The following is a 13,289-nucleotide window of genomic DNA, read 5'->3' on the forward strand; positions in this document are numbered from 1 at the left end:
AATGTAAGCATACCAGCTTCACTGGTTTGTCCTCCAAATACAATAAGTAAGAGTCCCAAGAGACGCTTGCCTTATTCAATAAACACACCCTTTCCCTGCATTTCAGTTCAATCCTTTTCAGTGGGTAAACATGAGAAAATGATCTGGAACCAAAGCATCATGCAAGCACTGCCAAAACTCTTCAGAGGTTGCCTGTTTGATCGTTAACTATATTATATTATACACCAGTGGCAGTATTTTGAATGGGGCATTATCATACAACTGTAATTTCCCTTGTGCTCCCTGGCTCATTCATTTTAGGTGAAAAGATTAGCTTAAAAATGAGGTAACACACTAGCACTTTGCTACCATATCTATTAAAGTTGAGACTAGCAGGAAGAAAAACATCTACTTCTAATTCTATCACCCTGTTTCAAGAAACCAGTTATTAAAACAAGTGTGTAAAAATTCTCATAGAATTATGCATCTCTTCTTCATTTGAGTGGAGCAAAATTACAAACAACAATTAGTTTGTGTCCACACTATTGTCCTTGTACCATTTTTAAAATGGTTATTTGTCTGCCATCATTGTGCCTTATTTGTTATGGGATGTACCGTATCTGGCACAGACGTGCCCTTAGAGCATAGAGCTGAATAAATGGTTTTCATCAATAAACCTGACAGACAAGCTAATCCTGTCTTCAGCTATAGCTTATGCTAGCATGAGCTGAGACGAGAGGTCTGCTTCCCACTGTGTTGGGAGCCCAACACACCCACTTACATATTTTGCTTTCTGCAAATGCTCTTGCTGCAATAAAGCTAGCTAGGCTCAAAAGTGTGGTGGCACTTTTTATTTTTCAACAGCTATGGGGTTTCAATCTTATCAGGTAGAAGGTCAGAGCTAAATCTGATTTATCCATTGCTACTATATATTACCATGCAAAATCCACACTCATCCAGTGTGTGCTTGTGTAATGTGTGTGTGGCTAAAAAAAGGTTCTACAAATACAGAATCTCCTGTCTACATAGGAAGAACCCTATTGGATCAATCAACATCTAGTCCAGCATCCTATTCCTACAATGGCCAACCAGAGGCCTATAATGGCAGGACCGGAGTGCAACAGTACTCTTCCCACTGGTCATTCCCAATATGCAGCATCACACTGTCCCCCGCAGTGCAATAGAACACAGCTATCATGGTGAGTAGTCATTGATATTCCTATCCACCACAGTCTATTCCCTGCAGCAATAACTTCTACATGGTGTTCTATATTTACATGTATAAGTTAAACTGTTTCATTGCAGTGTGTTATCAAATTCATTCATTTATTTAGAAAAATATCCATGTCATCCTTCAGTAAAATTCATGGGAGCATTCAAAGATATGCATTTGGATTTCCTGTATCTCTGAAAAATTTGGGACATTCACATCAAAGAAAGGATTGCGCCCCTCCATGTCAAAAACCAGAACAGTAGCTGGAGCAGAAAGGGATACTACTTCTAAATCATCACTAAGAGGGGAAAATCAAAATCAGAAGATGGGTAGACAAAAGTACCCTTCTTGGACCTCACCATAACTTTGTGTTGCCCGGTCAGATTTGGCGGCTCACACAGCAGCTGGGTCTCAGAGACGGTGACAGCACAAGGAGTCTCTCCAATCAGAACAGTGTAATTCAGCTTTGCTCCACCAGTGGCAGGGGGACACAGATTTTTACCCTGTGGGAAACAAGTGAGAGAAGGTTCTATGAAGATCCCAGTAAATGCCTTAGCTTCTTCTTGATCAGCTTTTCAGCACAAAATCAACGATTACGACATATTGTGTGCTGTGTACTTTTAAGGATATGCTGTAACAAATTCCTTGTATAATTATTTTCCAATAGCTATTACTGATAATGGTATATGTTTCTATGATCAACTGCACAGTTTAATGAGAGCTAACTCCTAGTATGGAAAGGTACATGATGAAAGTGTGTGTCTGTTGCATTTATGCTTGAACCTTCCTCCACCTCCCAAAATTCAGGATGGCATCCAACAGCATCCTTGTGCAAACTAAATAGTTCTTCTGCTTGCTGAAGTCTTTAATCTAATGGAGGCCAACATCAAAGTGTTTTTGGGTGGTGCAAGGGGAATCATCAAATTAGTGGAGACCTCTGTTGGACTTTACAATTTTAGATGCACAATTAGAAAATCCAATGTGTGCACCTAAAAATGTAAAGTGTTAAGTGGTCCTAATGCAATAAATACATAAGGAGAATGGTCAAATGAGGGCAATATTTGAAATGTGGTGTTCCAATGAGCTTGGGTTTGTGCTCTTATCAGGGTTGTGTTCATCATCTTACCTTCAAGATTATGGGTGAACCTGGCTTCTGATCCAGCACCCCAGTGGCACTCAGAAGTTCAAAGGTAGGGTTTGGGTAGTAGATAAACTTGGTGTCATTGTAAATCAGCAAGGACTGAACATTGTTAAAGATGAATCCAAACTCATCAGGTCGCTCAACAGCATCCAAACCAGGTCGGTACTCCAGAGTGAGAGAGGGAGCCAGGCAAGTTAGGGTGGTTGAGTTCACAACTTTGCATACCTGGAAGCAGATAACCAAGGATTTTATGCTTTGAATAAAACTTTTCTGTCTTTGGGAAGTGCCCAAATATTTCATGTATCTCTAGTGATGTCACCGGAGTTGGACACAAACAAAACATGAGATCTTGTTCCAATCCATGTGCTACTTGCACCAACTGTCTACAGACAAGACTCAATTTGGTGTGTGTGTCTGACTCTGTACATGAAAGAGGAGCATTTTCTCTTCTGCATTTGTTCGCTAGGAGATTTTTTAAAATGTCATTGCAAGTCACAGATAACTAATAGAGATATATGACACTGGGAGATTTGGCATAGCTGTAGTGTGCTGGAAATAATGGGATATGCTACCTAAGTACAGAAATAAATACAGAGACACATGAAGACATTTTCCTACTGTATTTGCAGACTACAAGAAACAGCTCACAAGCTCTCTTCTATCACACTAATCTGACTATAGATTTCACTGTTACAAGCATGTGTAGCCACAGGCATTGAGTAGAAAAGTGGTTTCCACAACACATATCTGGTTCACTTCTCTCTCTTCCCTATTTTACTATGCAGAAAGATTTAACGATATAGTACTACCATATATCAATTTAGTTCTCATTGCACAAAGTTATAATCCGCTGCCCCAACGGTTTCGAAATTAAAATTTGTGTAATGAAGTCAACTTGCTGCAGTGAAGGTTTATAAAAGTGTGGGACTTTTTCCTATTCCACATGCTCATTAATCCTCAAGAAAGAAAAACAAACAAGGAAAACAAAAATAAACCAAAATTCTTTAAATTATTGGTATTTATGGGAAAACGCCAGATTCCAAAACTCATCGCCCCCCTCCCTAATACCAAGGAACTTTGATAAGTGTACTGAGCATACAATAAAAGCTGCACCAAACTAACTATTTGTTAATCCAAAACTGGGTATCTGTTCAGGTTCAGGTTCATTTTAACAGATGGATACAGAAGAATACCAGAAAGAAACATGAATAACTTTTGAGACGTTGAATAAAACCTGTTTGGAATATTATTTATTCATCACCTGCTCACATTATAATATCATAGCAGTGTATAGAAAACTAAAAATAAGTATAAAACTTGCAGCAAAAGTAATAGAGTTAAAATAACAAACAACAGTAGAAGATGAGCAGTGGAAAATCATTAAGAATTTCATTCAGTATAGGCTTGGGTAAATAAAAAAGTACTGTACTGAGTATTCATGTAAAAGAAAAGAGTAGAATCAAAAAGAGGAAAGGTGGAAGCCAAATCCTGGCTGTTGGCAGGCATTCTTAAAGCAGGAGCCCTGCCACATGTACCAACTGGGCAGAAGGAGGCTAGGCAGCCTGGAGCTGGTGCAGCAATCCAACCCTTATCAGGCCCACTGCCATTGGGCCAGCTTGAGATCCAGTGGACCCTGGGGCAGGTCAGCCCAGCCTCTGACTGCCTCATTTCAGGTCTTTTCACTGGATGCTGCTAGCTGGACCACGTTTGTGTCAACAGAGTGTGGGTGGAGGCCACCAGGGGTGGACTGATGGGCACCTTTGCCCAATACCCCCTTCTAACCTGGTGAAAAGGAGGTTTGCTGGAGCAGCCCTATTACAATAGTAATGAATTGCACATTAAAGGGGCCACAACACAGAAAGACCTGCTGCTGGTGGATGTAAGGCAAATTATATTTCTTAGGTTCTCTAACATGGCATGCAGCAAATGTATCACAAGCTCAGATCTGCATGTTATATTCTTCCTTTGTCCAGTAGCAGAACGTAAGTTCTGAACCAGACTTCTATCCCCTGCTCCATATACACACACTACTTCCATGCTGTGCTATTGTCTGCCACATATGCCTTTCAGCTAAACTTGTAATTAATGTCTGATTCTGGTGACAAATCTAAGCAATTTCCCCTGGCCAGCTGTATAGAACAATCAGTGGGTCACAAGGGATTTGAGGTAAAACGAAGGTTATGTCCCACTGGTAAGAAGTTGGCAGCCCAGTTCCCTTCTTCCCCTGGGAGAAGAGTTCATTAGGAAACAGAACATGGGTACTACTCCTAGAGTCTATAAGCAACTGGAAGGTGCTTATACCTTTCTAAGCATGATTCAAGGTAAGCTTACATCTTTGTATTTTTTTTTTAAAAAAAACAACTAATGGTGCTTTAAACTCAGACCTGTAGAATCATCTAATCCAATAGAAGGAAAGGTAGTTGGGCCAAGGAACATGCCCATTCTACTTTCCTGTTCAGCTTCTCAGAAGTATCCCTACTGAGCACTTTTTCTGACCCTTGATAACATCCCTAATGAGAACAAATGAGAAGGAAGAAGAAAGCTCTGCCAGCAGACATCAGACCGTTTCAGAGTATTGCTCTATAGCTACCATTTAGAATTGTACGAATCTCAGCAGCAACACTGCGCTTACTTAAGTGCACTTAAATTTCATTTATATTAATAGATTTGAGAGCAAATAACTGTAAGCACAACTGCAGTCATCAGTTTTACCATTTCAAGTTTTGACATTTGTGGGGAACTGCCTCAGCAGTGCGTTTTAAAAGGTAAGTAATCAAAAGCTACATTTTCACAGATTTATGTGGTTTTCCTTCCTGAAAAATGGCAGGCATCATAAAAGCACACAGCTCATCAACACAGTATCCCACCAATACGTATCTACATGCCCTTCATCAATGTGACATCTTGCTTAGACTTCCTCATGACCTCAATAGTCAATATCCAATCCTGTATGAGGATCTTTTTATCGGCTGTGAACTCTTGAGTACTGTCAGTAACATGCACACAGACAAAGTCATGTTGCCATGTAGTAAAATTCAGCTGTTTTTATTGAAGAACAGCTCCTGAAAGTCACTTAAAGGCATCAGTAAATTTGCTTTCTTTATGGTGTTCTAAGCTCCTTGCAAAACAACAATATTCAAAACCATAAAACATCCCACAGCACCACAATTCATTGAGGTATAAGGTATGTGCATTTGACATATCATTAATGAATTTCTGGTGCTGGGCAATGCTGGAACAGTTGTACACAGTCTTTGCAACTCTGCAACTAGAATCAAAGATTAGTCTTGAGGTGGAAATTTCTGAGGGACCCAAACAAGTATTTAATTGTGACAAATGAATGGCTGTGCATCTAAACCAAAGTGTGTTCACTGTTCCAAGTTTCACACCAACTTGTACCAGTGCTCAATAACAAATCTGAACAGTCATAAATCACAAGGATTGAAAGGGAACAAAATCTTAAAGCCAGATTAAAAATAATTAACATGGTTGAGGTCAGACTGAGGCCGGACTATCGCAATCTAGGTAGGGTTGCAGGGAGCAATGGTTTGGGTTTATCAGTACTCAAGGCAACACTGATAGTCCTACTTTAGTACTCAGAGAAACAAAAAAGCACAAAGAGAAAGGTGAATCTAGATGAAAACATAACGAACCACATCTCTTGTGATCTTTTGTTGTAATTTTGTATTTTTATGTTGTGATCTTTGGATGAAGGGGGGTATACAAATTTTATAAATAAATATGGTACAAATGCATTAGTGACATGGCCTATAGATACTGGCACAGAACAGAAGCAGGCCAGGGAAAAACTCATTATCAACTGAAGAAAAGGAAGAATATATATTTAAAAGTTCCCTGATATGGAAACATGTCACCTGAACATAAATACTTAGGAAGGTTCCTTATATTAACTCCAGCCATTGATCCACCTGCTTCAGAATTGTCTATGGCAGGATGGGAGGAGGGGGGTAGCCTGTGGCTCTTCAGATGTTGTTGGGACTTCAACTCCCATCAGCCCCAGCCAGCAGGCAGGGCTGATGGGCACTGTAATCCAACATCCAAAGGGCACCATGTTGACTACCATAAGTTCACAGTTATTGGCTCTTCTGGCTCGAGTTTTTCCCAGCCCCTCCTGGAGATGTCAGGGATTGAAACGGAACTGTGTGTATGCCAAGCATGTCTGCTGCTGAGTGAGCTCTGCCCCTTTCTTCTGTGAATTCTGATTACCCTGGCAGCTGTTGCAATATCTGAATTACAGAGTCAAGGGAGATCACAATTTACATTCTATACCCAAAGATAAAATGGATTACAACCCTATTTATTGGCTTTAACTATTCATGGTGGTTTATAAAGTGAGGGACAAATGGCTTGAAAGGCTATATAGAGCTAATAAAAAAAATAAAGGGAAAGGAAAGAAAAGAATGTCATATTTACTTAAGGTTTCAAGTTCCTAAAGATCCGTAGTCAGTAAGGTACAGGAGGCAAAGTGCTCCTCTACTCCACTACAAACATGTATATCTGGGTATTCTGCACAAGCACAGAATCTCAATGTGGCAATGAAGACTAACCAAGAGTACCATCTAGGAAGCATGAAGGCCATTTGGGTTGGAATGCTGTACTTACAACAGCATTGTGCATAAACCAATTTCTTGCACTCCTTCCTTCTCTGTGGGTCTTCTTCCTTCAGTTGTGTTGTGTAAGTACCATGCACAGCTGCATATGTAATTTCATAATTTTCTCATAAGATGCAGAGAAACATCTGGACCAGCAGCTGCAGAAACCTTTACTGCATTTTGTCTTGGCTCATAGGTGTACAATTTTTGGCAATAGAACAGCAACACAAACCATGTTTAAAAATTAAACCTGCTTTTAACAAAAGCACCTCAAGAGTACCTTGTTAAGGGGGGGAAACTGAGCTAGGGTGGCAACTTCTTTGGATGCTATGAAAGGGAAGGAGCTCACAAGAACTTGCAATGGTACAATTATTATCATTTTAGAGGTATGACTGAAAGCAGACTTCTAGGTGTAGACCCTTAGTTACTGAACTCATGGAGGGTATCCTAAGAGCAAGGAGGAACTATGGGGAAATACAAACATGAACTACATTTCCAAGGCCCATGGGCTATCTTTCACACTGACCTGGGGCAGCAAATGTGTGTGCTTAAAAAGGCTCATCTCTTGTTTTTATGAGGCTCTGATAGTTTCACATTGGCCCCCAGGGTAGCCTCTTTTCATAAAGCAGGTGCTCAGGGGGGGAGGGGGGGCTCAGCGGAGGCACCACTTCCATTGTGTCTCTTTCACACCCTCTCTGCATGTTTACTTAGCGAACCTCTCCCTTCTGCTGAGGGTTTTGCGTGTGTCTTGGATGATATATAGTGGGGCCTCGCCAATGACACCAGCCCATATGTCTCCATTGTCCTCTGCTTAATGCAGTTTCTCCAAATGACAGGGCTTTGTGGGGCAAAGTAGGAATGAACCCTCTGTGATAATGATACCCTGCCCTAAAAAAAGTTGGTTCACCTGATGTCCCCTAAGATGTGACTGCACAGAGGGTCACTCATGCAGTTAAACTCCACATTGGAAAAAGTCATTATGCACAGGCATGTGCCTTCCAGGTAGCTGTCTATGCAAAACTTCTGCCTCTGTGAAACCAGAGAAAAAATAGCCACATGCAAATACAAATCTCATGGTAGTGAATGATTTCCTTCCACTGTACAAAGTTGTTTTTTATTCCATTTCTATGCCATTGAGCTCTTAAGTTACCTCACAACCACCCTGTAAGGCAGGGCAAGCTGAGCAATTGTGACTTGCTAAAAAAACTATCCAGGGAATATAATAGCTGAGTATCAATCTGAATTTCCCTCTCTCATAGTGAATTCAAACATTATAGCCACTATGACAGACAGACTGCTGTGAGACTGAACCATTAATGTTCATAAGTGGAACTTGTAAATTTGCAGGGTTTAGATGCATGAATCTGCAAGGGCCGATGGACAAGTTAAATCAGGACTAGTTGCTAATGGGTAAAAAAAAAACCCCACCAAATGAAATAGACTTCATTTGATTATCCATCTCCTAATAAAATGTCAAAGGTTATCACAGTTAATAGCTTATCCTATTGATCCCTTTTATTACAACAGAAAGCTGTGTGAATGCTTCTACTGTTTGGACTCTTTGGAATCTTGTTACTTACACCTGTGTATCTGAAGAAGTGTGCATGCACATGAAAGCTCACACCAATGACAAACTTAGTTGGTCTCTAAGGTGCTACTGGAAGATTTTTTTTTTTTTACTGAGATTGAAGTGTTATTTTTAAAATCTAGTTTTAACAAACAAATCATCTGAATGATAAACAAGGCAGTTGAAACCTTTTGATACAAAGATTTATTTAAATAGCTTTAAAGATTTAAAGTAGTGTTAGTTTCAGGGTAAATGTAAAATGAGACAGTAATTGGAAGGTTTCGCTTGAACTTTTGGAGCTCATGGGAAATAATTGTTTTGTTGATTGTATGTTTGAAAAAGATTTGCTTTTGGAAAAAGAAATCAATGGACAAGTTAGTAACGGCTTCCCTGATCATGACTAAGTATTTATATTATATTTTATCTTATAGTTAGGGTTGCCAGACTCAATAGAGGACAGGACTTCTGTGCCTTTAATTGCCCTGCTCTCTTTTGAGAGAGCAGGGCATTTAAAGGCACAGAAGTCCTGTCCTCTATTGAGTCTGGCAACTCTATGTAAGTCATATGACTTACATAAAAATAAGATATGTTCCAAAGAGAGTTTAAAATGGTGCATCATATAGATTTCACTTCACAATACTTTTCTTCTCATGTAGAGAAGTGATGTTCATAAGAGTGAAATATGCTTGAAAGTCTCCCACTGAATGTAGACAACTGAGGCTGAAATCCTGTGCACAGTTGCTTGGGAATAATTGCCACTGAACTCTACAGGATCAGGTTGTTAGTTTTCCTGTTCAAAGAACTTCTATGCACTTGACTGCTTGTGATTCATGTCTCTATGTCTTGGACTGTAAGTGTGAATTTGAAACTTTTTGCAAACAAGCAAGCAAACAAACAAACAAACAAAACCCACAAACAAAACCTCTGCAGAGATCAAATTTATGATGACACGGACATGTCCACAAAGAACCATGCAATGTGTTGATTAAGGCAAGATGAAACCATTGGCAAGAGCAACTACTTACATTGACAGACTCTTTGCCATTGTACTTCACTCGGATCCTGGGCTCCTGTATGACATCCAGGTTGGACCCTGTGACAGTCAGAGGTGTGTGGCCGCTGTGGGGAAGCAGATGACATTGGGTTAATAAGGTTTGGCAAGGGGGACTGGGGCAGAGCCCATTGCCCATGTTTCTGGCAAATACAAATGCTTGTTGAACTCAGCAATATGTTTTCTCCAGGCTGTATAGGAACTAGGTGACAGACCGGATTAATATACCATCACCCTGATTCTGGCTAGAGCTGTCTTGCAAGTTAATTGGATTTTCTGGTATCATCTGTCCCCCTAGTGGGCAGTCACCTCTCCCCGCAACATTTCTTAGGGTTGGCAGGAGGAAAAATATAAAGATCCAGGACTAAATAAATAACAACAATGAATTTGTTAGAGTGCTTAGTGGTTTATACAGTGATGCATGCTCTGAAGAAAGAGAAGTGTCATATTAAATAGCTCTTGCAGCGAACAAGTTGCTATTTTGCTAGCCTTCCTTCCTCCGTAATTCCCAGCAAAATCATTACACAGAGGGCAAGAATTTACATGGAAGAAATGGTTGTCAAATAAGTGAAAAGAGGACTATGATGGCCAAAGCAAGTGACAGCAACGCTGCTCATCAAAGAACTTCAGACCATTTCCTCAGCTGAAACACTCAGCACAGCTTAGCACAGCTCAGCTCATTCGAAAATCAACCAGTAAATTTCTTTTTATCCTACGCAGTAGCAGAGATGTCAGGGAGGAGTGGGGAATTATGGTTGTTCCACATTAGAAGTTAAAAAAAGACCCACAGCCAATCCAGCCTGCTAGAAACACTGACCTTTTGCAGAGCTGCTGTGAAATAGGCTAAGCACCTGAATGTGACCTTAATATATGAAAAAAGACAATAGCCCTGCTGTAATTGAGAAATCAGCCTCTCAAAATTCCTACGCAACTTATGACTGCCTTCACAATCACAGTTAGCCCAGTCTGAGTCTATGACTTGGCAGTCTACTGAATCACCTCTGTGCAATAAATGTTATCTTCAGTTTCTCCTGCAATGAATTTATAGTGTACCAGCTCCAGTCACTCAAATTCTTCTCCCTCCCTTCACCCTATTCCTGGCCTTAGGTTGATGAGAAGGTTGGCCACTACCAGCCAAGTCTTTATTTTGTCTTCCCTACACCCAAAAAGCCAAAGGTTGACATGACCTAGGGAGGCCCATTATAGTATTCTTATGAGTTTAGAGAAGGTTGTGGTACTGGTCAGGCAAGTTTCTTTGAAGATGAAGACCAGCTGGGCACTTTAGTATCCTGCCCTGATGAGCTTTTCAAAGTGATGAGCTGGGTTGCAATAACTGCATCTAGGTGAGAAACAACCAAAAGGGCAAAAGGGGGGGGGCTGGGCTGGAAAGTTGCTGGTGATAGAGACATGTCTTGCTCTGTGCATGATCCAAAGCTGTAATTAATACAGAAGCAAAATATTATGGGGTGAAATGTTGTAAGCCTCTCCATCTGATGCTCAGGCTGTGTATATTTGTAAAACCACATATCTTCAAGCACTGAGTGCACAGAACTAATTTTCCTAAGGTGCTAGAAGTGGAAGTTTTAAAAAGTTCTCATACTGATTTCCCCCCAGTATGACATGCACAATGTACTCATTTATGTAGGGAACACTTTCATCTCCCCAGATGTCCAGTTTTGTTTCCACTGTAAAACTACTGTATAAACATTTCATCCTTTGTGTACAGCTCTACAAAAGCTAAAAAAAGTTACAGAAGTGAAGAAACTGATCCAGCATTTTAGATAGTGGTCTATCAGCTCCTGCACTTTAGAGTGCTCTTGGAATGTGTAGCTGTGCATCTGTAAAGGTAAAGGTAAAGGGACCCCTGACCATTAGGTCCAGTCGTGACCGACTCTGGGGTTGCGGCGCTCATCTCGCATTATTGGCCGAGGGAGCTGGCGTACAGCTTCAAGGTCATGTGGCCAGCATGACAAAGCCGCTTCTGGCGAAACAGAGCAGCACACGGAAACACCGTTTACCTTCCCGCTGTAGCAGTACCTATTTATCTACTTGCACTTTGACGTGCTTCCGAACTACTAGGTTGGCAGGAGCTGGGACCGAGCAACGGGAGCTCACCCCATCACGGCAACTGGTATGTTTTGATCAGCTTAAAAAAATAAATAAATCCTGACTCTCTGGTGCTCTTAAGAAGGAGGCTTTAATGAGCAACTGTGCACTTCTCCAGCAGATGGGAATGATCACGGGGCTCCATTCGCTCTCCCAGAATCTTGTCACAGATTGCCATGGTTGTAATTGCCTCAGTAATTACAATTGAGTTAATAACTCTTATTTTCCAACTCAGGGAACAGGGATGTTCTAACCGCCTAGCAATGATGAATGCAGGTCTGTGGATGGGAAACATACTATTCCAGATAGCTTGTACTTTTGCATTATGTTGAACAGGAATGAAGTGGGACCCCTCACCCCCCAAAGAGACTTCTGAGCTTCTGCAGCTACATAGGAACACAGGAAGCTAATTTATACAGAACTACTGTTCAGAGGCCTAGCAATCATAGTGCATTGCTCTGAGGGGCCTAATTCATCAATATGCCCAGGTCATTTGAGTCCAGAAAATCCGCAAGAATGGATGCCCCAAGCTTCTTGGAAGATCAGACCTCATCCATAAATCTGCAGTATTTACACAGGTGGAATAAATCCCCAAGGAGCCTGAGAAGCTGGGTGTTGACAATAGCGAGCAAAGCAATGGAAGGGAATTATAGATTATAGTCCTTTTTCTCCACATAAGGGATTTGGGATTGCTGAACTGAGTCATAGATCATGTTTTCTTTGCTCTGTGTGTTTTTAAATTAGTGTTTTTAAGTTAGTGTTGATTTTAAAGTAATCACTAATAAGTTTCCAAGGGCTGAGAGGGATAGGAAGCGGGAGAATTTGCAGAAAGCGACACACAGTTCAAGCTTTCATAATTCCTTAAAAACTTTTGTTTTTTAAAAAACAAAACCCCAAGTTGAATGGACTCTTGCACTGTCATATCTATCAAATTATTTATAGAATTTGCATCTGCAAAGAGGTATCTTCAACAAGAAAATAATTCAATCAGATTTTCCCTTCTTGGTTTATAGAAAGAGGCATTTAGAGAGGAACTTGGAATGAATTAAAAACAACCCCCAATCATTATTTCAGTATAACAATAATGGGCAACTGTTTCAATTGTTTTCAAACGATGAAACACTTTCAGCAGATACTAAAGATGCTTAATGGGTTTTGCAAAAAATTATTTTAAGATTACTAATATCTATCCCTTTTAGTAAAGACATTTGTGGAAATGAGTATTATGTGTGCCTTTTATATCTGTTCTAAAGAACAAGCTAACATAATGCCAATTCTTTTCCACTCTTTCATACCTAATATTTGTTTTATTTGTTCTTTTTGGGCTTGGAACAGGCAATAGCCTGGCCAGAGGCACAATCAGATGAAAATGCTAGCACCAAGCCTGAGAAGATCACTGCTCATCACCCAAAGTATGAATGCTATCAGTTGTGTAGCTAAGTATGCTACTTTGAACTATGATACCCCAGAATACCAGAGTGAATCTGCAATTTCAACCTATTTCAAGTCCTAATTACACACCTAAAGCAAGGAATCAAAATGGTATTGTCACATGAAACACAGTCTGACTCATTTTTACCACACATTAATCTCTATTTTTTAACTGCTAGATGAGGTTG

At 40.3% G+C, this 13,289-nt stretch overlaps 1 protein-coding gene across 4 annotated transcripts in view; it reads right to left on the reverse strand.

The window, feature by feature from the left end:
- PLXNA2 (plexin A2) overlaps positions 1–13,289 on the reverse strand; it is a 417,253-nt gene that overhangs the window by 71,004 nt on the left and 332,960 nt on the right. For all 4 annotated transcript variants that reach the window (XM_060277140.1, XM_035123148.2, XM_060277141.1 and 1 more), the window contains exons 17-19: positions 9,539–9,632; positions 2,319–2,558; positions 1,552–1,695 (exon numbers count right to left, since the gene is read on the reverse strand). In XM_060277140.1, the coding sequence (XP_060133123.1) occupies positions 1,552–1,695; positions 2,319–2,558; positions 9,539–9,632 (478 nt within the window). The remainder of the gene's footprint in view (positions 1–1,551; positions 1,696–2,318; positions 2,559–9,538; positions 9,633–13,289) is intronic.

This window comes from Zootoca vivipara, chromosome 7 (genome assembly GCF_963506605.1).
Source record: "Zootoca vivipara chromosome 7, rZooViv1.1, whole genome shotgun sequence".
Classification (NCBI taxonomy): Eukaryota; Metazoa; Chordata; class Lepidosauria; order Squamata; family Lacertidae; genus Zootoca; species Zootoca vivipara.